Genomic DNA, 20,786 nt, shown 5'->3' on the forward strand with positions numbered 1-20,786 from the left:
AGCCCCCTCACCAGGTCATCACCCGTGGCCAGCACTAGGCCATTAAAGTGAATTAATGGTTGTGACTCCTTTGTTCCTGTGGGTTTGACTGCTTGTTTGCCGCCTCCTTTCCTCTCTCTACCCCTCCCTTTGTACCTTCATATTTAAATCACCCTCCCCATTTATATGCTGGTTTGTGCATGGCCTTTCACATCTGAAGGGAGCTCCAGCTCAAAAAAACCTGTGGTGTGTGTATAATTTTGTTAATCTATAAGGTGCAAGTCTACCCTGTTATTAAAGTAATAAACAAGGTTCAGTTGATGGCAGCAAGCTGAATAGTTTGCATGTTACATTTCTTCTCCTTTTCCCCAAACCAAATATAGTTCATGAACAGCTCTGATGGAATAACCAAAATAATATTATTCCAGGCATAAGTCTGCTCCCCATCCTCAAAAGATCAAACTAATATATCCTAGTGGATAGAACTCTGAAGTGGGACTTAAGAGTCTTGGGTTTGTGTCAGTGGTTTCCTAGGCGACCTTGGACAAGTCCCTTCACTTCCCTATGCCTCAGCGTCCCTTCTTTATCAAATAGGGATACCATCAACACTTTTTGTAAAATTCTTTGAATGACATGGCAATGCTATGACTGAGTTGGGAATAATGATTGCTTGTATTGCACAATAAGGGAGAACAAAGTCTTGTTCTGACTGGGAAGAACTTTGCAAAATGATAGCTGACACAGATACCCAGTACTGCTTGCAACCTGAGCTATAATCTTATATGAACATGTGTATGTGAAGATAATTCCTTGCTAAGCTTTCTTCCAGTAGTATAACTGTGTGTGAACAGAGCAATTTATGAGAAGTTTAATGTTTGGAGAGCTACTTTACAGCCTTCTCAGTAGAAAACCTATTTTTATTAAAAGGTGTCCCATAAATTTTGCTTCAGTGGATCAAAAACTTCCAAGGCCATAATGTGGAAGGCAGTAATTTTTCTCCATAAGTCTTAGATGTATGTAGAATTTTTGCATGTATTACACTTTTCATCTGTTTCTACCTCCCTCCTCCCCCTTGCCAAATTAGCTAGTATGGTGTCAGCTGTGTTATATAGAGATGCTACTTGTGTTGGTTTGTCAGGCTGCTTAACAGACATTCTTTTTCCTGTGGGTTTTAGAACTTTATAATAAAAATTAAATAAAGTTCGTACTGGCTTCATTTTTTTTAACTCCAGGCAAATAACCCCAAACCCTAAACATGCAGGCTGGACCTTGAGAGTAAAAATTTCAGAATTCCTCATGTGATTTAGGAGCCTGAGTCCCGTTGCCTGTCAGTGAAGCACAGTGACTTGACTACATTAGAAGTCTACCTTTGTGGGTTTTAAATCCTGCTGGAAATTCCCTTGAAAGCCAAAGTTTAGTGATAGTAACTAATACTTTCATAGTGAAAGAGAATTCCACTAAAATTCTGATGTAGCTGATCAGTTACTATTAGTGAGAAAACAGGAATAGCAGCCTCCTAATTTGAATCTTAGCTTGCTAGGTTTAGGCTTGACAGGACTGAGCTCTTCCACAGCACTATACCCTTCCAAAGTTCCCACAAATTTGAGCTACTCTTTAGAAACTCTGCTCAAAACTCTGAAATGGGTATTTTCCCTGTTTTGCAGATGGGGAAGCAAAGAGGTTAAGTGTCTTAAGCAAGGTCATAGGATTAGTGACAAAACAAATTCAGAATCTAGGCATTCTTGAATTCCAGACTTAGGCCCAGTCCACCAAGCCATATTTTTGCCATCAAAGTGCTTACTTAGAAACATGCATTGCAGGCTTGCTTTTGCAAGGCTTCATGTAGACACTGGAATGTGCATGAGATCATTCGTCTTGGCTGTCAGTCACTAGATTGTTTACAGTGCTTTAGAGGGGCCAGGTTTTGTGTTTCATACTGCATGGAGAAATTCTTTGTCTTACCCTTTCCAGCAGCCCTTTTATTACTAATAGCTGAGCAAAGTCTCATTGGAGACTCATGTGGTGTTCGCTGACTGAGGGAGCAGTCTGTGGTTGCTGTATTGCAATTTAGTGCCAGTGAGTTTAAAGTCCAAAGTGAATCCATATTTTTGCCCAAGAGAAATTGCTTCCCTGACCCCCAGCCTGAGGACTTATCCCAGACTGTAACCTTTCAAGCTAACTAAATCTGACTGCAGGCTCCATTCCCTCAAGAAATATATTCTTTTTGAAGTGGTTTCTCTAAATACATTTGGCTAATCATCCTCCTCTCACAAGCATATAAAAGCAACATCTTTGAAGCTCAGCCAGCAGGTGTGGTGAACACTGCTGTAACCCACCTGACTTTACTCTAGTTAATGGAGGCTGTCAGTAATGGAGAAGCTGCTATTTGGCAATGTGAGCTCTGCTTTGGACTCAGATGGTCTGGATGCTGTATTTGTGACCGTAGGGCCTGCCCCACCTCGGGCTATAGAATTTGTTTCCTTCCCATATGCAAAATGGGAGCATAATAGGGATCATTGTTCCAGAGTGTTTTTCCACACTGGCTGTCAGGGGTGGTATTTGGATAGACATTAAAAGGAGGTCAGGCATTCAAGTAGTGGTGCATAGGTATGTTAGGTGGTACCTATGAGTTGCAATATTGACTTGCCACAGTGCTGCAAAATAGGAGGGGAAGTAATTAATTGTCTCTTTGGAGTGATGGGACGGAGGTCTGAGAAGGGGTTTTCAACAGCTTTCTTCTAATGCAGACTGTTGGATATTGCAGGTATTCAGGATTTCACCGATTGTGTTTATTTTAGACTCAAACAGTGTAGTAAAGCGGTGGTTCTCAACCTTTTTTGTACCAGGACCTATTTGTAAGCATCAATGGCCAGTCCCAACCCAGTGCCCCTCACTCCGGACCCACTGCCCCCAGACCCCAGCTCTCCAGTGTGTGCGGCCAGGGGGTGGGTGTGTGAGGCATAGGGGGCCCCAAATAGCCCCTTGAAGGCTGGAACTCTGCCAGCCTGCAAGGGAAAAGCTACAGTTTGCTACATTTTTTTTATCCTTTTAAAGGAGAATCCATTTTTAAAGTTTGTCTGTGACTTTCATATATTCTTGTGACCAACTTTGCAGTCGCAACCCACAGGTTGAGAAACACTGCAGTAGAGGGACATTATCGCTTCTTCCCTTCTTGCAAAAGATTTATTTTAAAGGAAGCTTTTTTAGTAAAACTGTGTCTATATTTGGACTTGTCTGTTTGCAGTATATCACTTTGAATTCTTCTCCTCTCCCCTGCAGGAATTAAAGGCATCTCAGAAGAAACAACCACTGGGGTTCATAATCTGTATAAGATGAAGGCCAATGGGACCCTAAAAGTGCCAGCCATCAACGTCAATGACTCCGTCACCAAGGTAAAGCAGCCATCGCTCTAAAGCTGCCCGATGGCACTGATAAACAATATGTTAATGTTAGAAAACAGTCTCCTTGCTTCCCTGCCTGAGTGTTGGTACTTTTCTTGTTCTTGCTAAATGAAGCTGGCTGTACTTAGGGGCGTGATGAGAAATAGATTTTGACAGGTGGCTGGGGTGAGTATGTAGAGGGGTCTGGGATGTGTCTGAATTAATGAAATGTGGCAGTTCAAATGGCCTTCCTCTATTTTTTGGGGTGTCATTGACATGTTTGTGTGTTAGATGTATCTCTTCATTTATTAGTAGTATAGCAGCACCAAGACAGTGGGGATCCCACTCTCCCAGTGGAGATCAGGATTTTTAGAATGAGTCTCATTGTTGTCCAGAAGATTTTACAGTCCATGTAAACAAGACAGATAAAGGGTGGCAGGGCAAATCGGCAGAGGGTAGTGAAGTGACTTATCCAAAATCACAAAGTGGTCAGGGGAAGAGCCGGGATTAAGAATCTAGTTCTTCAGACTCTGTATATAGTGGCCTTTCCGCTAGACCAGTGGTTTCCAAAATCTGACAGACTGAGTACCACCAATTTAAAATGATACAGCCTTAAGTACCACCAGCAAATTTTTCATACACATGGGTAACAGACTGTATTAAAACAAGATCAAAATTTTTAGTAATCATAAAACATTGTTTTATCAGGTATAGTAGCCATATAAAATGATTGTAAATTGGAAAAAAAGACAATATAAATTTACCCATCCAGAGATGCTTTTGGGGATGTCTCTAGTAGGAAGGTATAGGGGCTGTGGGGGTGCATGTGGGGTTTGGAACCTGGGGAGGGAGGGGATCCATGCACGCCCTGGCAGGATGCAGGGTACTGTGGGTCAGGAGTAAGGGGCAGCAGCAGGGCTGGGGGTGCTGTGGCTTGAGAGTGACAGACTTGCATACAGACATACATAGGGCCCTGTAGGTAAGTTGGTGGAGGGGGAGGGGCAGATCAAAACTCCCACATTGAGGGAAGAAGTGGAGCAGGGGCGGGGGTGGATGGGACCCTCGGGCCAAGGCTGACTGACTGGGACAGAGCAGCGGGTGGCTTATCCAGGCGTACTGGGGGTGGTGTGGCTCTCCACCACTGTGTGTACCCTAGGACAGGCATGCCCCCTGGATCTGTGTGTGGGACAGAGGCAGGCAGCCTCCTGCAAACTGGGCTCTGCTCCAGGCTGTCGCTGCCCTGGAATACCATGTGCCTTCTGTGTGCTGGCTGTACATGCCTCCCATGCCTGCCCTGGAGTGTGTCAAGTTGGGGGAGGCCCCCCCATCCCTGGAAAGGCCCAGGCCACCTTTGTGCAGGCCCTGCTGTGAGGACAGGGCAAGCCAGCCCAAGGGAAGAGAACCCCTGGGGAGCAATGGGCTGCTGCTGTGCTCTGCACTGTGCTACTGCTGCCTCCAGAGCCGCACAGGATGCCACGTGCCTGCCACCACTGGACAGGCAGAGGATGCAGTGCAGCCAGTGCGCGGCAGATGCATGGCATCGTGTGAGGTTCCTGGGCTAGTGGGAGTGTGGTGCAGAGCCCTGTGTGCAGCCACAGCCCACCTCTGCCCCATGCACAGATCCGGGGGGCATGTGCCCCCCTTGCCTGTCCCGGGGTACGCGTAATGGTGGGAGCCCCCCATGCCCCTGGATGAGCTGCCTAGCCTCTGACTGTTGCACCACCTTCCCCAGGGGCCTATTCATCCCAGCCCCTGTCTCTGCCCCCCCCACTTCCCTCACCGTGGAGGCCTTGATCTGCCCCCCCTTCACTCCAACGCACTTACCTACTGGGTGCTGCTTGACAGGCAGCGCTGTGTTCCTGGCCATGTGCAGCAGGATGCTGCTGGGCTTGGTGCGTGCAGCCCCTCCCCCTGGCCTTCCGCATACCACTTCCAGGTTGTCTGCATACCACTGGTGGTATATGTTGCATGGTTTGAGAACCGCTGCACTAGACAATGTTTATAGCCTCCCCACCCCTCCCCTTACACCTCAACATCAATAAGAGAGTGACTTGAACAAGTTAGTCTTAAACTATTGTGAAACTTCCAGAAGTGAGCTTTAGTTCTGGAAGGGAGTGTGCGTCTTGCCAACTTGTATCGATAGCTTGAGACTTCATCCTGGGGGTAGAAAAACGGGTCAGATTTAGACACTTTAAAATATGGGTAGATGCTGTTAGACCCCAACTCTATGCAGCGGCCAACGACTAGGGAGATGACGATCCAATTGCTCATGGATCCTGTTACTTAGTAGCCAGAGCAAGCAGGGAGCAAACACTACATGCACACATTGCTTGCAACAGCTTTATTCAGAATGGAGATGGCTTTTTTTCCCCACACTTATACACTTTGGTTTAGGTTCATTAACATTCACTACACCTTTGTCCCTCCTTGTATTCCACCCATTTCTGCTCCCATCTCAAGCTCTGCCTCTGTTTACTGTTTGCTTCATTAACATGTAAATGAGTGAAATGCATAGGCAATTCCATGTCTTGTCTCAATCCCTCTTTCCTTAATTCAGTGGTTCTCAACTCTTTCAGATTTGAGACATTCTTGAGGCACCCCTCAGAAAATGTCACCTCTTAGTTTTTCATTTGTTTTTTTGACTACAGAAAAATAATGGAGCAATTCTGTTGCATAAAACTCAGACCACAACATGTCAGCATATTTTTACCACTATGGATCCCTATTTGAAATCTATGGGTTTCTTTTGTGCATCATGTTTGCACATGTAGCAGTGCTAGCATTACACGGCAACCTGTGGCACCCTTGAAAGGGTCTCAAGGCACCCCAGGATGCCACAGGACTCTGGTTGAGAATCACTGTCTTAATTATTGTTAGGCCCACTTTTTTTTTCCCTCCGGTTTTCCACATGAATAGCTTACCTCACTCCCCTGGCCATGAAGGGCATGCCTGTGATTCTTAGTCTCCTGTCCATTGGGTAGGAATTAATTGCAGTTGGGAAGAAGCATATTTCTCCAGCATTATTTTTAAGTCTACAAGAGCAGAAGAATCTGCAGTGCAGCCTATTTATTAGGTAGTTTTGGAAACTCAGATGATTCTAGCAACCCTTGTTGGAGCTGTTTAGAGCTGAGCTAACTTTTATTCTAGTGTCAAATAATGCTTAATTTCAAGTGTTGCTTTTGGCCTCTAAATACTCCATGATGCATGCTGTCTGTAGTTAGAGGTCCTTTGAAAGCGCATGATTTGAGTTTAGAGTCTCTTCTCAGAACACTTTTTCCCCAACGTTGGAGTTTTTCCTTCTTACCACCTTTGCATAAACAATAAACTGTAACAGAGGCAGTATTTTATTAGGGAAAGGGGGTGGTGGGGTGGGGAATATTGAAGCATCCTTCCCTTAAAAGCCTTTCTTGGGCACCACAAACCCACTTTTGCATCTGGCACTCTGCTAATGTCACTCCCCTGGGACTATGCCCACAATGGGATTCTTTGGTTCTAAACAAAAGATTTGGGGCTGGAGAATCGTATCTCCCAAATGCTGCTTTTTCTCTTTAGGAGGGTGAGGACCTAAGAGGAGCCTGGATGGAGGTTAGGAATGGTGGGATATGGCCAGTACTTCCATATGGTGCAGACTTTTTTTTTTTAAATTGAGGTTGCCTTAGGAATTTGAATTTTCACGTATTGGGATCTTTGTAAGAGGAACATTAAGCCTGTGTCTTTGTAACAACTTTCCTGATTGGGCGGTATGTGAGGATTGTGAATGAGCCCCTGCTACTGGAAGCAAAGGGCCAGGCCTTGTAGTATGGAATATGCAACTGCTCACTATGGACTCCACTGGCAGGAGAGACAGCCTGGCAGCGTGAGCTATAGCTGCATCTTGCATATCTTTTATTAACTGTAACATTACAGCAGTCACTTATAGGCAATTCTTAACTTTGACTGATTTGTATAGAAGATAAAATTGAGATCTGACTTTCTCTTGGTTCTTCAATGCAACATTATTTTTATGAATGTCTAGTAGTGTCTGCCTTATTTTTAGGTTTCAAAACACTCTGTGCTTCTGAATACAGAAATCTTAGTTCTGTTCCTATGGAAGAGAACACTTACATGATCACATTGTGTATAGCAATAGTAACCTGCGATCTGTGATTTACAGAAATTACAGTGCCAGTTCAGACCATGGTGTACAGTATGTGATCACTCGAGTAATGCATGAACAGAAAGCGGCCAAGTTCTGCATTCAGTTGAAATAGCCACATTCCCTAGTCCGAGGATATTCCGAGCTGTAGAATCATTCCATTCTTCTGCTTTCATATTCCTTTGTCTTATGAGGTGGGGATTGTAATTCATTCTTAAGTCCAGGTGTTGGTAGAACCAGGTCTGGGAATTGCAGCAGTGTCTGACACCGCTCAGGGAGCCATAGGATCATGGAAAGTGAGAGTGGAAAGGAACCTCAGGAGGTCATCTAGTCCAGGGGTTCTTAACCTTTTTTTGTACCAGGACCCATTTATAAACATCAGTGGCCAGTCCTGACCCAGTGCCCCTCACTCCCAAACTACTGCCCTCAGGCCCCAGCCCCCAAGTGTGTGTGTGTGTGGGGGGGGGGGCACAAACAGCCCCATGCAAGCTGGAACTCTGACAGCCTTCAAGGGAAAAGCTGTGGCTTCCCACATTTTTCTCCTTTGAAGGAGAATCCATTTTTAAAGTTTGGCCACAGCCCTTTCATATATTCTTGTGACCCACTTTTGGGTTACAACCCTGGGTTGAGAGAAGCTGATTTAGTCCAACCCCCTGCTCAAAGCAGGACAATCCCCAGCTATCTCATCCCAGCCAAAGCTTTGTCTTGCCGGGTCTTGAAAACTTCCAGAGATGGAAATTCCAAAACCTCTCTGCATAACCTGTTCCAGTGCTTTACTACCCTCTTCATGAGAGATTTTCCCTAAAATCTAACTTAAACTTCCTTTGCTACAACTTGAGACCATTGCTTCTTGTTCTGTTATCTGCCACTACTGAAAACAGTCTAGCTCCATCCTCCTTGTAAGCACCCATCAGGTAGTTGACAGCTGTTATTAAATCCCACTCCCATCTTCTTTTCTGCAGACTGAATAAATCCAGTTCCCTCAGTCTTGCCTCATAAATCAGGTTCCCCAGCCCTCTAACCTTTTTGTTGCCCTCCCACTGGACTCTCTCCAATTTGTCCACATACTTTCTGTAGTGGGGGCCCCAAAACTGAACACAGTATGCCAAAGGGGAATAATCACTTCCCTTGATTTGCTGGCAACATTCCTACTAAGGCAGCCTGGTATGCCATTAGCCTCCTTGGCAACAAGAGCACTCTGTTGGCTCATATTCTGTTTATTGACCACTGTAACCCCCAGGTCCTCTTCTGCAGAGCTGCTGCTTAGTCAATCAGTCCCCAGTTCTGCCCTAAGTGCAGGACTTCATACTTAGAATCATAAAAAGAGGGACCAGAAGGGACCTGTAAGATCAAGTCTGGTCCCCTGCAATGGGCAGGAGGTAATTGGATTCAAACGAGCTCAACGAGGTGCTTGTTTAGCCTCCTCTTGAACACTACCAGGGATGGTGACTGCACCACCTCTGTAGAAATGTGTTCTAGATTCTAGTTACCCTTACAGAAAATAAGTTTTTCCTTATATCTAACCTTTTCTTTAGCTAGCTTGTGGCCATTGGTCCTAGTCCTTCTAGGGGGTGCTTTTCTGAAAAGTTGCTCTCCCAGATTGTGGTGTTTTCCCTTGACATATCTGTAGGCGGCTATCAAGTCACCCCTCAGCCTTCTTTTACTCAGACTGAACAAACCTAGATCCCCAAAGTCTCTCCTCATAAGACCTATCCCCCAGGCACTTGATCATGTGGGTGACCCTTCTGCATTCTTTCGAGCTTGTCTACATCCTTCTTGAAGTGTGGTGCCTCACCAGTGCCAAATAGAGGGGGGAGGAGCACCTCTCTGGATCTATTGGCGACACATCTGCTGATGAACTCCAGAGTCCTATTTGCTGTGCTGGTCACTTCATCACACTGGTGGCTTGTATTTACCCTCTGGTCAATTGTCACCCCCAGGTGCCTTTCAGATGCAGTGCTAGCCAGTGGACCACCACCCATTGTATAGATATGGTGAGGGTTCTTCCTACCCAGATGAAGGACCTGGCACTTCTCTCTGTTGAACCTAATCTGATTACGTTCAGCCCATAGGACCAGCCTGTCAAGGTCGTCCTGGATCTTTGTCCTATTCTTGGACGTGCCTGCTTGTCCCCATAGCTTGGTATATCATCTGCAAGCTTAATCATTGCGCTTTTCACTCCCTCATCCAGGTCATTGATAAAAATGTTAAAGAGCACGGACCTAACCACTGATCTCTGGGGGACACCACTGGAGATGGTGAGGCCATCCCATCAATTACTACTCACTGGGATCGGTTGCTGAGCCAGTTGCCAACCCACCTCACTGTAGCCTGATCTAGGCTAGTACTCTCCAGCATAACTGAGAGGATTTCATGGGTGTTTTGCTTTGAAGCTGTTTCAACACGTTTTTGAGCTTGAAACAGCGAAATCAAAATGAAACAAAAGGCTTCAACATGGCTTTGAAACAAAATGAGGGCACGCATTGTGTCTGACTACCAGCAGCACAATGCAGATGGCCACGTGAGGGTCCCCTTGGAGTCGAAGGCCTCCCTGTCTGGCACTTCTGAGGTCTCCATGCAGACGGAACCCATGGTTCTGATCTCCATGCAGACCGAGCCTCTGGCTCTCGGCTGTGGGGGCTGCCTGGCACAATTCCAGGCACATGGGACAAGGAGCATGGCCATTGCCCCTTGCGAGGTTTGCTCCACTTTGGAGTCTCTGTGGCACCAGATAGCAGACCTCCAGACTACAGTCCAGAGACTGTGTGCAATCAGGGATGGTAAGCAGGAGATAGACACCTACTGCCAGGCCTTTCACCCCCTGGAGGCTAAGGGTAGACCAAGGTTACCTTCCAGGACAAGGGAGGACTCCAAGATCTCCGAGACTGTCCAGCCAGGGCTTCGGACCAATGTGGTCAACGGCCCCAAGGCTCGCTGCACCAGGGTCTCCTCCTCTCTGGAGCTTTGCAACAGGTGTGTACCTCTTGCAGCCCCGGTAGAGCCTGCAGAGCTGCCAGCTCCTGCAGGCAAGGGAGGACCACTCACAGCTACCATCCCTGCTCTCCCTAAGGCCACACGTAGAGTAGTTGTTGTGGGAGACTCCCTCCTGATGGGGACTGAGGGTGCGATCTGCTGCCCGATCCCTTACCCTGGGAGGTCTGCTGCCTGCTGAGAGCCTGTATTCGGGACGTAACAGAGAGGATCTGAAAGCTCATACAGCCCACCAACCACTACCCTATGTTCCTTATCTGTGTGGGCACAAATGACGCAGCCTGGAGCAATCCCAGCCGGGTCATGAGAAGCTACAGGGCTTTGGGAGTGGGACTTAGGGGGTTGGTGGCACAGGCGGTGTTTTCCTCAATCCACCCAGTTTTGGGTTATGGGCTGAGGAAGGAGAGGAGGATCAAGTTAGTTAACCAAAGACTGCGGTGCTAGTGTCATTGTGAAGGCTTTGGCTTCCATGATCACAGTCCGCTCTTTGTTGAGAGAGGCAGTGGTCTGCTGGGAAGAGATGGCCTCCACCTCATTGCACTGTGGAGAAAGCTCTTCTCAGCCTGAATGGCTGACCTGCTTGATTGGGCTTTAAACTAAGCCCGCCAGGGGATAGGGGACTACTGCCACAGCAAGCCCACTGGGCAACTTTTGCAACTCCAGCAGACTAAGGCACTCAAGGGAATCCACCCCTGCCCCAGCCCTGGAATGATGTCCTCCTGGGAATGTAGGGAATGTAGGGCCTCCAATGGGACACTTACATGCCTGTACACCAATGCCAGGAGCTTGGGGAACAAACAGGAGGAACTGGTCCTATTGCTAAACAAGAATAACTACGATGATTGGGCCACATGTATAGACAGCTATACCTGGTGCAGGAGAGATCGTGCAGATAAGAGGCGGGGGGTGTAGCTCTCTATGTCTAGGAAAACTACACGTCTCTGCAAGCTGACATTGGCACCCAGGGTGAATGACTGAAGACCATCTAGGTTAAAATCCATGGTGAACATGGCATGGGGAATACAGTGGTAGGAGTCTACTACAGACCTTTTAATCAGGATCAAGAGCTCAGCCAGGAATTTGCCAGGGAACTGGAGGAGTCCACACGCTCCCAGTGCATGGTTGTCATGGGAAACTTCAACTACCCAGACATCTTGTGGGAAGAGCACTTGGCCAGATCTGAATGATTGCAAAGCTTCCTCGTGTGTGTGTATGAGCTCTATCTGACTCGAGAAGTCTATGGACTGACAAGAGGCAAAGCGCTACTCTACCTGGTACTGGCAAAGAAGGATGATCTAGTCAGCGACCTGTTGATTGAAGGGAAGCTGAGAGATGGTGACCATGAGCTGATTGCTTTCACTATCCACCACAAAGCTGGCAAGTCAGTCAGCATTGCAGAAGTCCTTGACTTCAGGAAAGCTTACAAGCTCAGGAGGGGACCATGACTCGAAGGGGAGGGGAGTTCAGGGTGAGTGGCTGCTCCTCAAGGGAACGATCGTGAAAGCACAAACAATGTCTATCCCATCGTGGAGGAAAGGTAGCAAAAGGGCACAGCAGCCCCCTTGGCTCTGCAGAGAACTTGTGGCCCACCTGCATCTAAAAAGAAAGACCTATAAAGGATAGAAGACTGGAATTGCCTCAAAGGAGGAATACTCTGCACTGGTCTGGACCTGTAGGGAGCAAACCAGGAAAGCCAAAGCTGTGACTGAACTCCAGCTGGCTACGCATATCAAAGACAATAAAAAGTCCTTTTTGAGATATGTGGGGAGCCAGAAGCAAGGGTAACATTGGAACCCTGCTAAACCAAATGGGACAACTGACAACCGATGGCCAGGAAAAAGCCAACCTGCTTAATGGGTTTTTTGCATCAGTTTTTCACCAGCCGCAAGGGACTGCCCTGTTCAACATGGTACGGGATGGCCAGGGTTGAGGGAGAATTGTTACCCGACATCACTGTAGACCATGTAAAGGAACACCTTGAGGCTGGACGCCTTCAAGTCAGCTGGCCCAGACAATTTACACCCCAGGGTACTTAAGGAGCTGGCAGGCATTATAGCTCAGCCACTGGCACAGATCTTCAAGAACTCGTGGTGCTCAGGTGAAGTTCCTGAAGATTGGAAGGAAGGCAAGGTGCCTATCTTGAAGAATGGGAGGAAAGTAGATCCAAGGAACTACAGGCCTATCAGTCTGAACTCTATCCCAGGGAAGATCTCGGGGGGGGGGGAGTTATCAAAGATGCCATTCTTGACAAACTGGCTGATGGCAACATCCTGAGGGACAGCCAGCACGGGTTTGTTGCGGGTAGTTCTTGCCTGACCACACTCATCTCCTTCTATGGCCAGGTGACATATCTCCTGGACAAGAGAGAAGAGATATATGTCATATATCTGGACTTGAAAAAAGCCTTCGATTCAGTGTCCCATCATTTCCTCATGGAAAAATTGGCCCACTGCGTCCTCAGCTACATCACAGTTCAATGGCTGGGGAACTGGCTCTGAGGTCGGACCCAGAGAGTGGTAATAGATGGAAGTAAATCACTGTGGTGCGCTGTGACCAGTGGGGTCTTGCAAGGCTCCATCCTTGGACCTATACTCTTTTAACATCTTTATCAATGATGAAGACTGGCTAAGCGGACTGGCCAGGTTTGCCGATGACACAAAATTTGGGGTAAAACATCCACATCTGAGGATAGGCTGGTGATCCAGGTTGACCTCAACAGGCTCAGAAAATGGACGGATGAAAACCTGATGTCATTCAACACTGAAAAATGCAAGGTACTCCACCTTGGGAGAAAAAACCTGCCGCATGCTTATAGTCTCAGCAGTGCTACACTTGCTAGCACCACGGCCAAAAGGGACTGGGGGGGATGGGGAGGTCATGATTTAACCACAAGATGACTGAGCCACCAATGCAATGTTGCAGCTGGTAAAGTGAGCAAAACTCTGGCTTGTATCCATAGATGCTTCTCAAGCAAATCCCAGGATATCATCCTTCTGCTGTACTCTGCCTTGGTGAGGCTGCAGCTGGAGTACTGCATCCAATCCTGGGCTGCACAATTTAAAAAGGACATGGAAAAGCTTGAGAGTCCAGAGGAGAGCTACGCGCATGATCAGAGGGCAAGAGAACAGGCCTATGATGAGAGGCTGGGAACCATGGGACTCTTCAGCCTGGAAAAGTGAAGGCTCAGGTGGGACCTGGTGGCTGCCTATAAGTATATACGGGGTGTACATCAGGATCTGGGGGAAAGCCTGTTCACCAGAGAGCCCCAAGGGACGACACAGTCAAACGGTCACAAACTCCTCCAAGACCGTTTCAGGTTGGACATAAAGAAAAGCTTCTTTACTGTCCGAACCCCCAAGGCCTGGAATAAACTACCTCCAGAGGTAATGCAAACACCTACCTTGGACTCTTTTAAGAAACATTTGGATGTCTATCTTGCTGGGATCCTTTGACCCCAGCTGACCTCCTGCCCCTGGGACAGGGGGCTGGACTTTATGATCTTCTAAGGTTCCTTCCAGCCCTAATGTCTACGAACTCTGTGAAATGTTTCGAGTTTTGAAGCAGCCCAGAGGCGGTGGGAGAGCCAGTGGTGGAGCCGTTCGTAGTGCATCCCTGGCTATGAGCACACCCCTGGCCAGTAGCTTTCCCCTGCCTCCTGCTGCCAGGCTCAGCTCCATGGAGCTGGCAGAGCCTCTCCGAGTGCAGCCCGGTGCACTCTGAGCGGCTCCACCAGCCACACGGAGCACAACGTGCCCCCCCAGCGCTTCCACCAAGTGCCGGAAAGAGCCTGGTGCCACCCCTGCTGCAGCCCCGGGAGTGGCAGATGCCACCTGCCTGTAGCCACTGGGCTGCATTGTGCCCTGAACACCCTGGTGCAGTGTAGCCCACTGGCTGCAGGCAGTCAGCAGTTTGCTGTCATCCCGCGCACAGATCTGGGGGCTCGCGCCCCTGGGAGGTGTCCAGCATGGCCCTCCTTGGGGCATGGGCCCCAGGATCTGTGCATGGGATGATAGAAGGCTGCTGCTGCTGCCTGGGGCCAGCAGCAGCAGCAGTCTTCCTGGTGCTGGGCACACACTGCACCCAGCACCGGTCTCAGCCAGCAGTGGCAGCCTGCTGTCATCCCACACACAGATCTGGGGACCCATGCCCTTGGGAGGGCTAGTGGGGCTGTGCCGGACTTTTCCCAGGAGTGCAGACCCCCGGATCTGCACTCGGGATAACAGCAAGCTGCTGCTGCCGGCAAGTGATTAGAGTTTTGCTTTTAACATTTTGAGGTGCGGTTTCACAAAACTCCGTGCACCTATCTCCTTGAAACTTGGGAGGCTTCGTGCCCTCAGAAGGGGCTACTGTCCCTGCAATTTTCATCTGAATCAGGCAAGAAATGATAAAGTTATAAGCATTTTCATGATTCTCCATTATAGCCTATGGGCAAAATGTCAAAACAGCGAAACAGTTTAAATGAAACAGAACAGCTTTGAAATGAAAGGACAAAAAGACGCACTGTCCCTTTGAAACAGCAAAACAGAAGTCAAACTAGATTGCCGCTGTCCTAATGTGTGGTAATCCACTAGCCAGGTGTCCTGTACAGCTTGTTTGAGGTCCAGTTGTGACACTTGGAACAATGATCCATAGGCTGATGGAGCAGTAGTTTTGGAAATTTAAATCTGAGGCAATGCCTCCCTACCACATACATGCAAGAGGCTGTCCATTCCCCTGTGTACAGCAAACTCCTATTCTTTACCGTTTGGTTGATAACTTGTGGTAACCTCATAGAGGTTGTTTTCACAAGTCCAAGCTATAGCAATAGGTGCAATAACCACATGTTATGTCTTTTTATTAGAGGACTCCCTGATCGGGATTTTTGTGACAGCAGCTATCTGCTATAACCATATGGATTAAAAAGCCAGTTAAAAGAACGTAACTGAAAACATGGTAAAGTAGACTCCTATCTTTAACTGATGGTGGTTGAAATTATTTAGGTGAATGTCAACTTCCTGGTTTGTGGTACTTTTATAGTAAGTGTATTTAGGCCCTTTCAGAATGGGAAACATGTATCTCCTGTTGTTCTGAGTGATTGCTTTGTCTGTTCTGAAATTGCTGCTTTCTTCCCCAGAGTAAATTTGATAACCTTTATGGTTGCCGAGAGTCCCTTATCGATGGCATTAAACGTGCTACAGATGTCATGATTGCTGGGAAAGTGGCCATAGTGGCAGGCTATGGTGATGTCGGCAAAGGTTGTGCTCAAGCCCTAAGAAGCTTTGGAGCTAGGGTCATCATCACTGAAATTGATCCAATCAATGCGCTGCAGGCAACCATGGAAGGTGAGATGTTGGAGAGATACAGAACACCTGTATATCTGTATCCCATTACAGAGCACTAAGTGAAACTGAACCAAGTGTCACTAGGATGGCATTTCTCTCTGCCCTTTGGGTGAGGGTGATGCCACCAGTGTCATTGTGTCCTTAATGAACTATTCCCATATGACTGGGAGAGTGATTAGTGGGTAAAACTCTATTTTTCTGTTTGATGATATCCTCTCTCGGTGGTTACTTGGGTTTGAGGTTGCTTCACCGTTCAAACTTTGGGATAGAACCTCTCTGTTTCAAGATGCTGTAACTCAATTTCTGAACAGCTCTTGAGTTGAGTTGATACCCTCCATTCACACAGCTTTAACTTGAAGATTGGGTTAAGATGCCAAAGAATCTCTCCCCTTGAAAATACCAAGTCATCGTGTTGCTTATCTTGAACGTTGCATTATATTGTATAATGGATAAGTCTCATTGTGCAGCCATGCTTGAAAGCAGGGGTGGGCAAAATATGGCCCACGGGCTAGATCCAGCCCACCAGGACACTGTATCTGGCTCACAGGGCCCCTAAAAAATTTAGAAAAATAATATTCATCTGCCCCTGTCAAAGATGACAGGAGACAGGAGCAGTAGGACCCAGGGGAAGCCCAAGCAGACTCCTGCAATAACAGGGCTGGTCCCTGCACAGCCGGAAGCCCCTGTCTAGCAGGGGCTTCTGGCCTAGGACTGTGAGGCTGTTTGTGCCTGTACCAGCATGGGAAATTCAAGTAAGAAAGGAGGGTGGGGGGAGGCAGGGGAGGACCATAGGGATCGCCCAAGTCATCAACAGCGGGCCAGCTTGTGATGAGCCCCATGGTCCGGCAACGCAGCTGGGAGCTACATGGTGCAGAGTGGCCAGCGGGCAGGCAAGCAGAAAAATGAGGGCAGGGGAAATGGAAGCTAGCGGCATTCAAGAGTGCGGGGCTCAGAGGAGGGTGGCAGGAGTGCAGGGCATGGGCTGGCAGGGGTCTATGGAGCTGGGCTGGGCTGTGCCAGCAAGGAGAAGGAGCTGGCCAGGCTCCATAGAGCCCCTGCCAGTTGGGAGCCCACGCTTCTGTTGTCCTGCTCTGGGCCCCCCCAGCACTGACCCTGGGGCACCGGCACACGCCCTGCACTCCTGCCTGGTTGCTGCTGGTTCCCGCATGCCCACTCACTCCCAGTGTCCCAGCCGTGCAGTACAGGCGGGGACGAGCATGCAGCTCTGACCCCGTACTGCTTGTCTGGGCTGAGCAGTGGCAGTGGGGAACAAACTACTGCTCAGCGTGAGAGAGGCCTGCCCACCGCCCCCAATCCTATCCCATGGTCAGCACTCCCTGGTGCAGCTGCTCACAGCCCACATGGGGCTGTTCTGACTCTAGGAGAAACAGGCAGCCCCATGCAGGCTTCAAGCAGCTGCAGCACGTGGGGAGTGGCTGCGTTTTGCCTGCGCTGAGCAGCAGTTTGTTCCCAGCTGCCGCTGCTCAGTGTGAAGGAAAGAGCCCCTCCCCCTGCCCCTTGCTGCTGCCACTCGGCAGTGTTTGCTGCAGCTGCCTGCCTGGAGTTTGTGTCGTGCTATGCTGCAGTGCAGCTGCTTCACCGCTGCCTCTGTGCTGCCCAGTGAGGCAGCAGTGACCATGTGGAGCAGCTGCTGGGTAGTTCACCAGGTAGCGGTGAAGCAGCCTCACTGCAGCATAGTGCAGCATGAGCTCCAGGTCGGCAGCTGCAGCAAACACTGTTGGGGAGGGGGGAGCGTCTTCCTCCGCACCGAGCAGCAGTTTCTGCCTAGTTGCTGCTGCCACTGCTGCTCAGCCCTGATGGGAGAGCTCATAGTAGACATGGAGACCAGGCTAAGCAGTGCTGGCATGGAGCAAACTGTTGCTCAGCGTGGGTGAAAAGCGGCCCCCCTGCCCCTCCCCGTGCTGAGCAGCAGCTTGTTCCCTGCCGCTGCTGGTCAGCTTGGATGCGTGGGCGTGGGGTGCACGGCATCAGGGTTGCGCACTGGTCCCTGCCTGTACCGCGGGGCTGGAGCGGGGGCCCTGGGAGTGAGCGGGTATATGTGAGCCAGCAGCAGCCCAGGGTCAGCACTAGCAGGGTCCTGGCTGGCAGGGGCTCTATGGAGCCGGGCCAGCTCCCCTCTCTCCCTACTGACATGGCCCAGCCCAGCTCTACAGACTCCTGCCACTGCTCTGGGGCCTGCTGGCGCAGGTCCCAGGACATTGGTATAGGCCCTACCCTCCTGCTTGCTTGCACTCCTCCTGCCCTGGCTGCCACTTTCCTGCCTGCCCGCTGGCTGGCTGGCCAGTCTGCACTATATGACTCCAATACTCTCACACACAGACATCCACATATCCCCAACATCCCTGCACACCCCACACAACATATAAGCATAAGACTGTATTTTGAGATTATATAATCTTGTCTGCATGTACAGCACAATTGCACACAAATCACAACAAAAATATTTTTAAAAATTGAATTAAAACACATTATTATGGATCTTTGTTTTTTATTATGTAACTTGTTTTTTCCCCCTAAGATGGCAAACCCTCTTCCCCAAAGGAGTACTTCCAGGGCTAAGGGGAGGGACTTCCGGTGGCAAAGCTGAGAAGTTAGGGATGGGACTTCCAGTCCCAAGATGGTGACCGGGGGCAGGGCACCTGTCAAGTGGCTACCCATAGAGTCCTCCACAGCTTGCCAAAACTTGGTAAGCAGCCCTCCGCCTAAAATAATTTCCCGCCGCTGCTTGAGAGTAATAAAGAATTAACTTAGGCTGGGCTATGCAGTAGTTTGTATTTTATGGGTGCCTCATATACGTATGTCTAGCTACCCAATTTGCATGGTCTTATGCATGCCCACACAGAGCCTGTAAATATTCCAAGTGCATGTTTCTTTGAGAATTTGGCCACTGAATCCAAACCAGGAATTATGTTGGTATCTAAACTTCACAGGCACTTGCACTGAAAGAGTAATTCACTTGAAAACTGTTCCTCCAGTGGTAGCTTTCCTGTTTAGTGCAATAGTTGAGTCCGTTGGTACTTTTAGCTTAATGGGAAAAGGGTTCTCACTTGAGTAGAAAATTGACATCTTTCCTTTTGCTTTTCAGGTTATGAGGTCACAACAATGGAGGAGGCCTGCAAAGAAGGGAACATCTTTGTCACCACTACTGGATGCACAGACATTGTGCAGAGCAGGTAGTATCCAACCATTGGCTTACTGTAAACTTCCTGTGCACCTAGACTTTGAAAATGACTGTCGTCAGCAGCACAGTCTGAGTTAGCACAGTGGCCATTCATTCCTGGAGAGCTGGGTTTAGTTTTGAAGAGCAGGCAATTGGGATTTTGGTCTCCTGGTCCCAATGGACATTTGCATACATTATATTTGATCTCTTTGGGGTGCAGGGCACAGAATAAGGCTAGGGAGGTGCCATGGGTTGAGGCAAGAGGAGTCTTGTAACTACAGCTGTTGGTAGAGCTGTTTGGGGTGGCTCCAGGGTTTAGAGGAGCCTTGTAAGTCAGGACTGGGACATTTAGGCAGCATGGGGGGCAATGAGGTTGGTGCACAGTCCTCTGACCCATGTCTGATTCACTGTTTTTGATCCTAATTTCAGGGTCCCCAGCCTTATGATGAAAGTTATACTGAGAGGTTTAAATTTGAGGAAGTTACTTTGGGACAGGTCCAGGCTAATTTTATGCCCATTACAGATCTTGCTGTGGCTCATAAAGGAGTGAGACTTTTGAGTGCACATGGCAAGCATAAAACATATCTGCCCCTCATCTTAGCACCTATCTCACAGCATCTCCATTCTTGTACTTAGCATCTCTGCTCAGGGTCACCCTGATTCCTTCCTGATCCCAAATGTGGCAATCTTACCTTCCTGCCTCAAGCAGGGGGTTGGACTAGATCACCTCCAGTTGTTTCAGCACTAGTTCTCTATGATTTCTATGATTCCATGCATCTCCACTGCCCTCTGTACTGCTGTACTTATGCATATTTTCCTTAGAGGGTAACAGTGACAATGGGTTGATACTATGATTAAATAACCCACCCAAATTTGTTTTACACTTTGGTCCTCACAAGATGGTCATTGCCTCACCTTGTGGTTCACTGCAGCTCTGGACTGGAACTTGACCTTTCTCGAAGAGCATTGCTACATTGTCAGGCTGCAGCAGTGCCTCCTAGGGCCAGAAGGCCAAGCCAAACCAAGCCTCTCTTTTTATGTACTGACCATTGACAGAGCCTGTTTTTGGGTTTTTTTGCAGGCACTTTGAGCAGATGAAGGATGATGCCATAGTATGCAACATTGGCCACTTTGATGTGGAAGTTGATGTGAAGTGGCTAAATGAGAATTCAGTGGAGAAAGTGAATGTTAAGCCCCAGGTAAGTCATCCCTGTGCAGTGCTCTACTTTTATCTCTCAGGCTAATTGGCAAAGGATGCAAATCTGCACTGCACAGCATTGGAGCAATGGGTACAACTAATGCATGAGACCCATTAGTTCAGGACCATTGTTAGGAAAAAGGTCATGTTCTGGCTTTGTGTCTTGTGACTGACTTGAGAAGGCAGATTCAAATTTACAGTGGCATACCCAAGTTTTATAATGGCACTGTTAAATGGGTAATGATCATCTGTGGGAAGGCAGCTTTGAGTTGGGAAGGAAGTAGATGTAAAAGGGTGTGCGTGTGCAGTGCCACTAGGTTGCAGTGCATATGACTGCTGGCCCTCTCAGGTTTGGTAAACAAGTAAGCAGAGCTGGCCTTAGGAAGTTGACAGAGAGGAGCTGCAGAAAGATAGTTTCATAGTTTCTAGGGTCGGAAGGGACCTGAGTAGATCATCTAGTCTGACCCCCTGCCATGGCAGGAAAGATTACTGGGGTCAAATGACCCCAGCAAGGTTTTCATCTAACCTCCTCTTAAAGATCCCCAGGGTAGGGGCCAGCACCACTTCTCTTGGAAGTTGGTTCCAGACCCTAGCCGCCCTG

At 48.5% G+C, this 20,786-nt stretch overlaps 1 protein-coding gene across 1 annotated transcript in view; it reads left to right on the forward strand.

The window, feature by feature from the left end:
• AHCY (adenosylhomocysteinase) overlaps positions 1 to 20,786 on the forward strand; it is an 88,310-nt gene that overhangs the window by 44,486 nt on the left and 23,038 nt on the right. Inside the window, exons 6-9 of the mRNA XM_019513095.1 lie at positions 3,259 to 3,371; positions 15,599 to 15,806; positions 18,913 to 19,000; positions 20,069 to 20,186. Of these exons, the coding sequence (XP_019368640.1) occupies positions 3,259 to 3,371; positions 15,599 to 15,806; positions 18,913 to 19,000; positions 20,069 to 20,186 (527 nt within the window). The remainder of the gene's footprint in view (positions 1 to 3,258; positions 3,372 to 15,598; positions 15,807 to 18,912; positions 19,001 to 20,068; positions 20,187 to 20,786) is intronic.

The sequence above is a fragment of the Gavialis gangeticus genome, unplaced genomic scaffold (genome assembly GCF_001723915.1).
Source record: "Gavialis gangeticus isolate Ggan-Ray unplaced genomic scaffold, GavGan_comp1, whole genome shotgun sequence".
In the NCBI taxonomy this organism is placed as follows: Eukaryota; Metazoa; Chordata; order Crocodylia; family Gavialidae; genus Gavialis; species Gavialis gangeticus.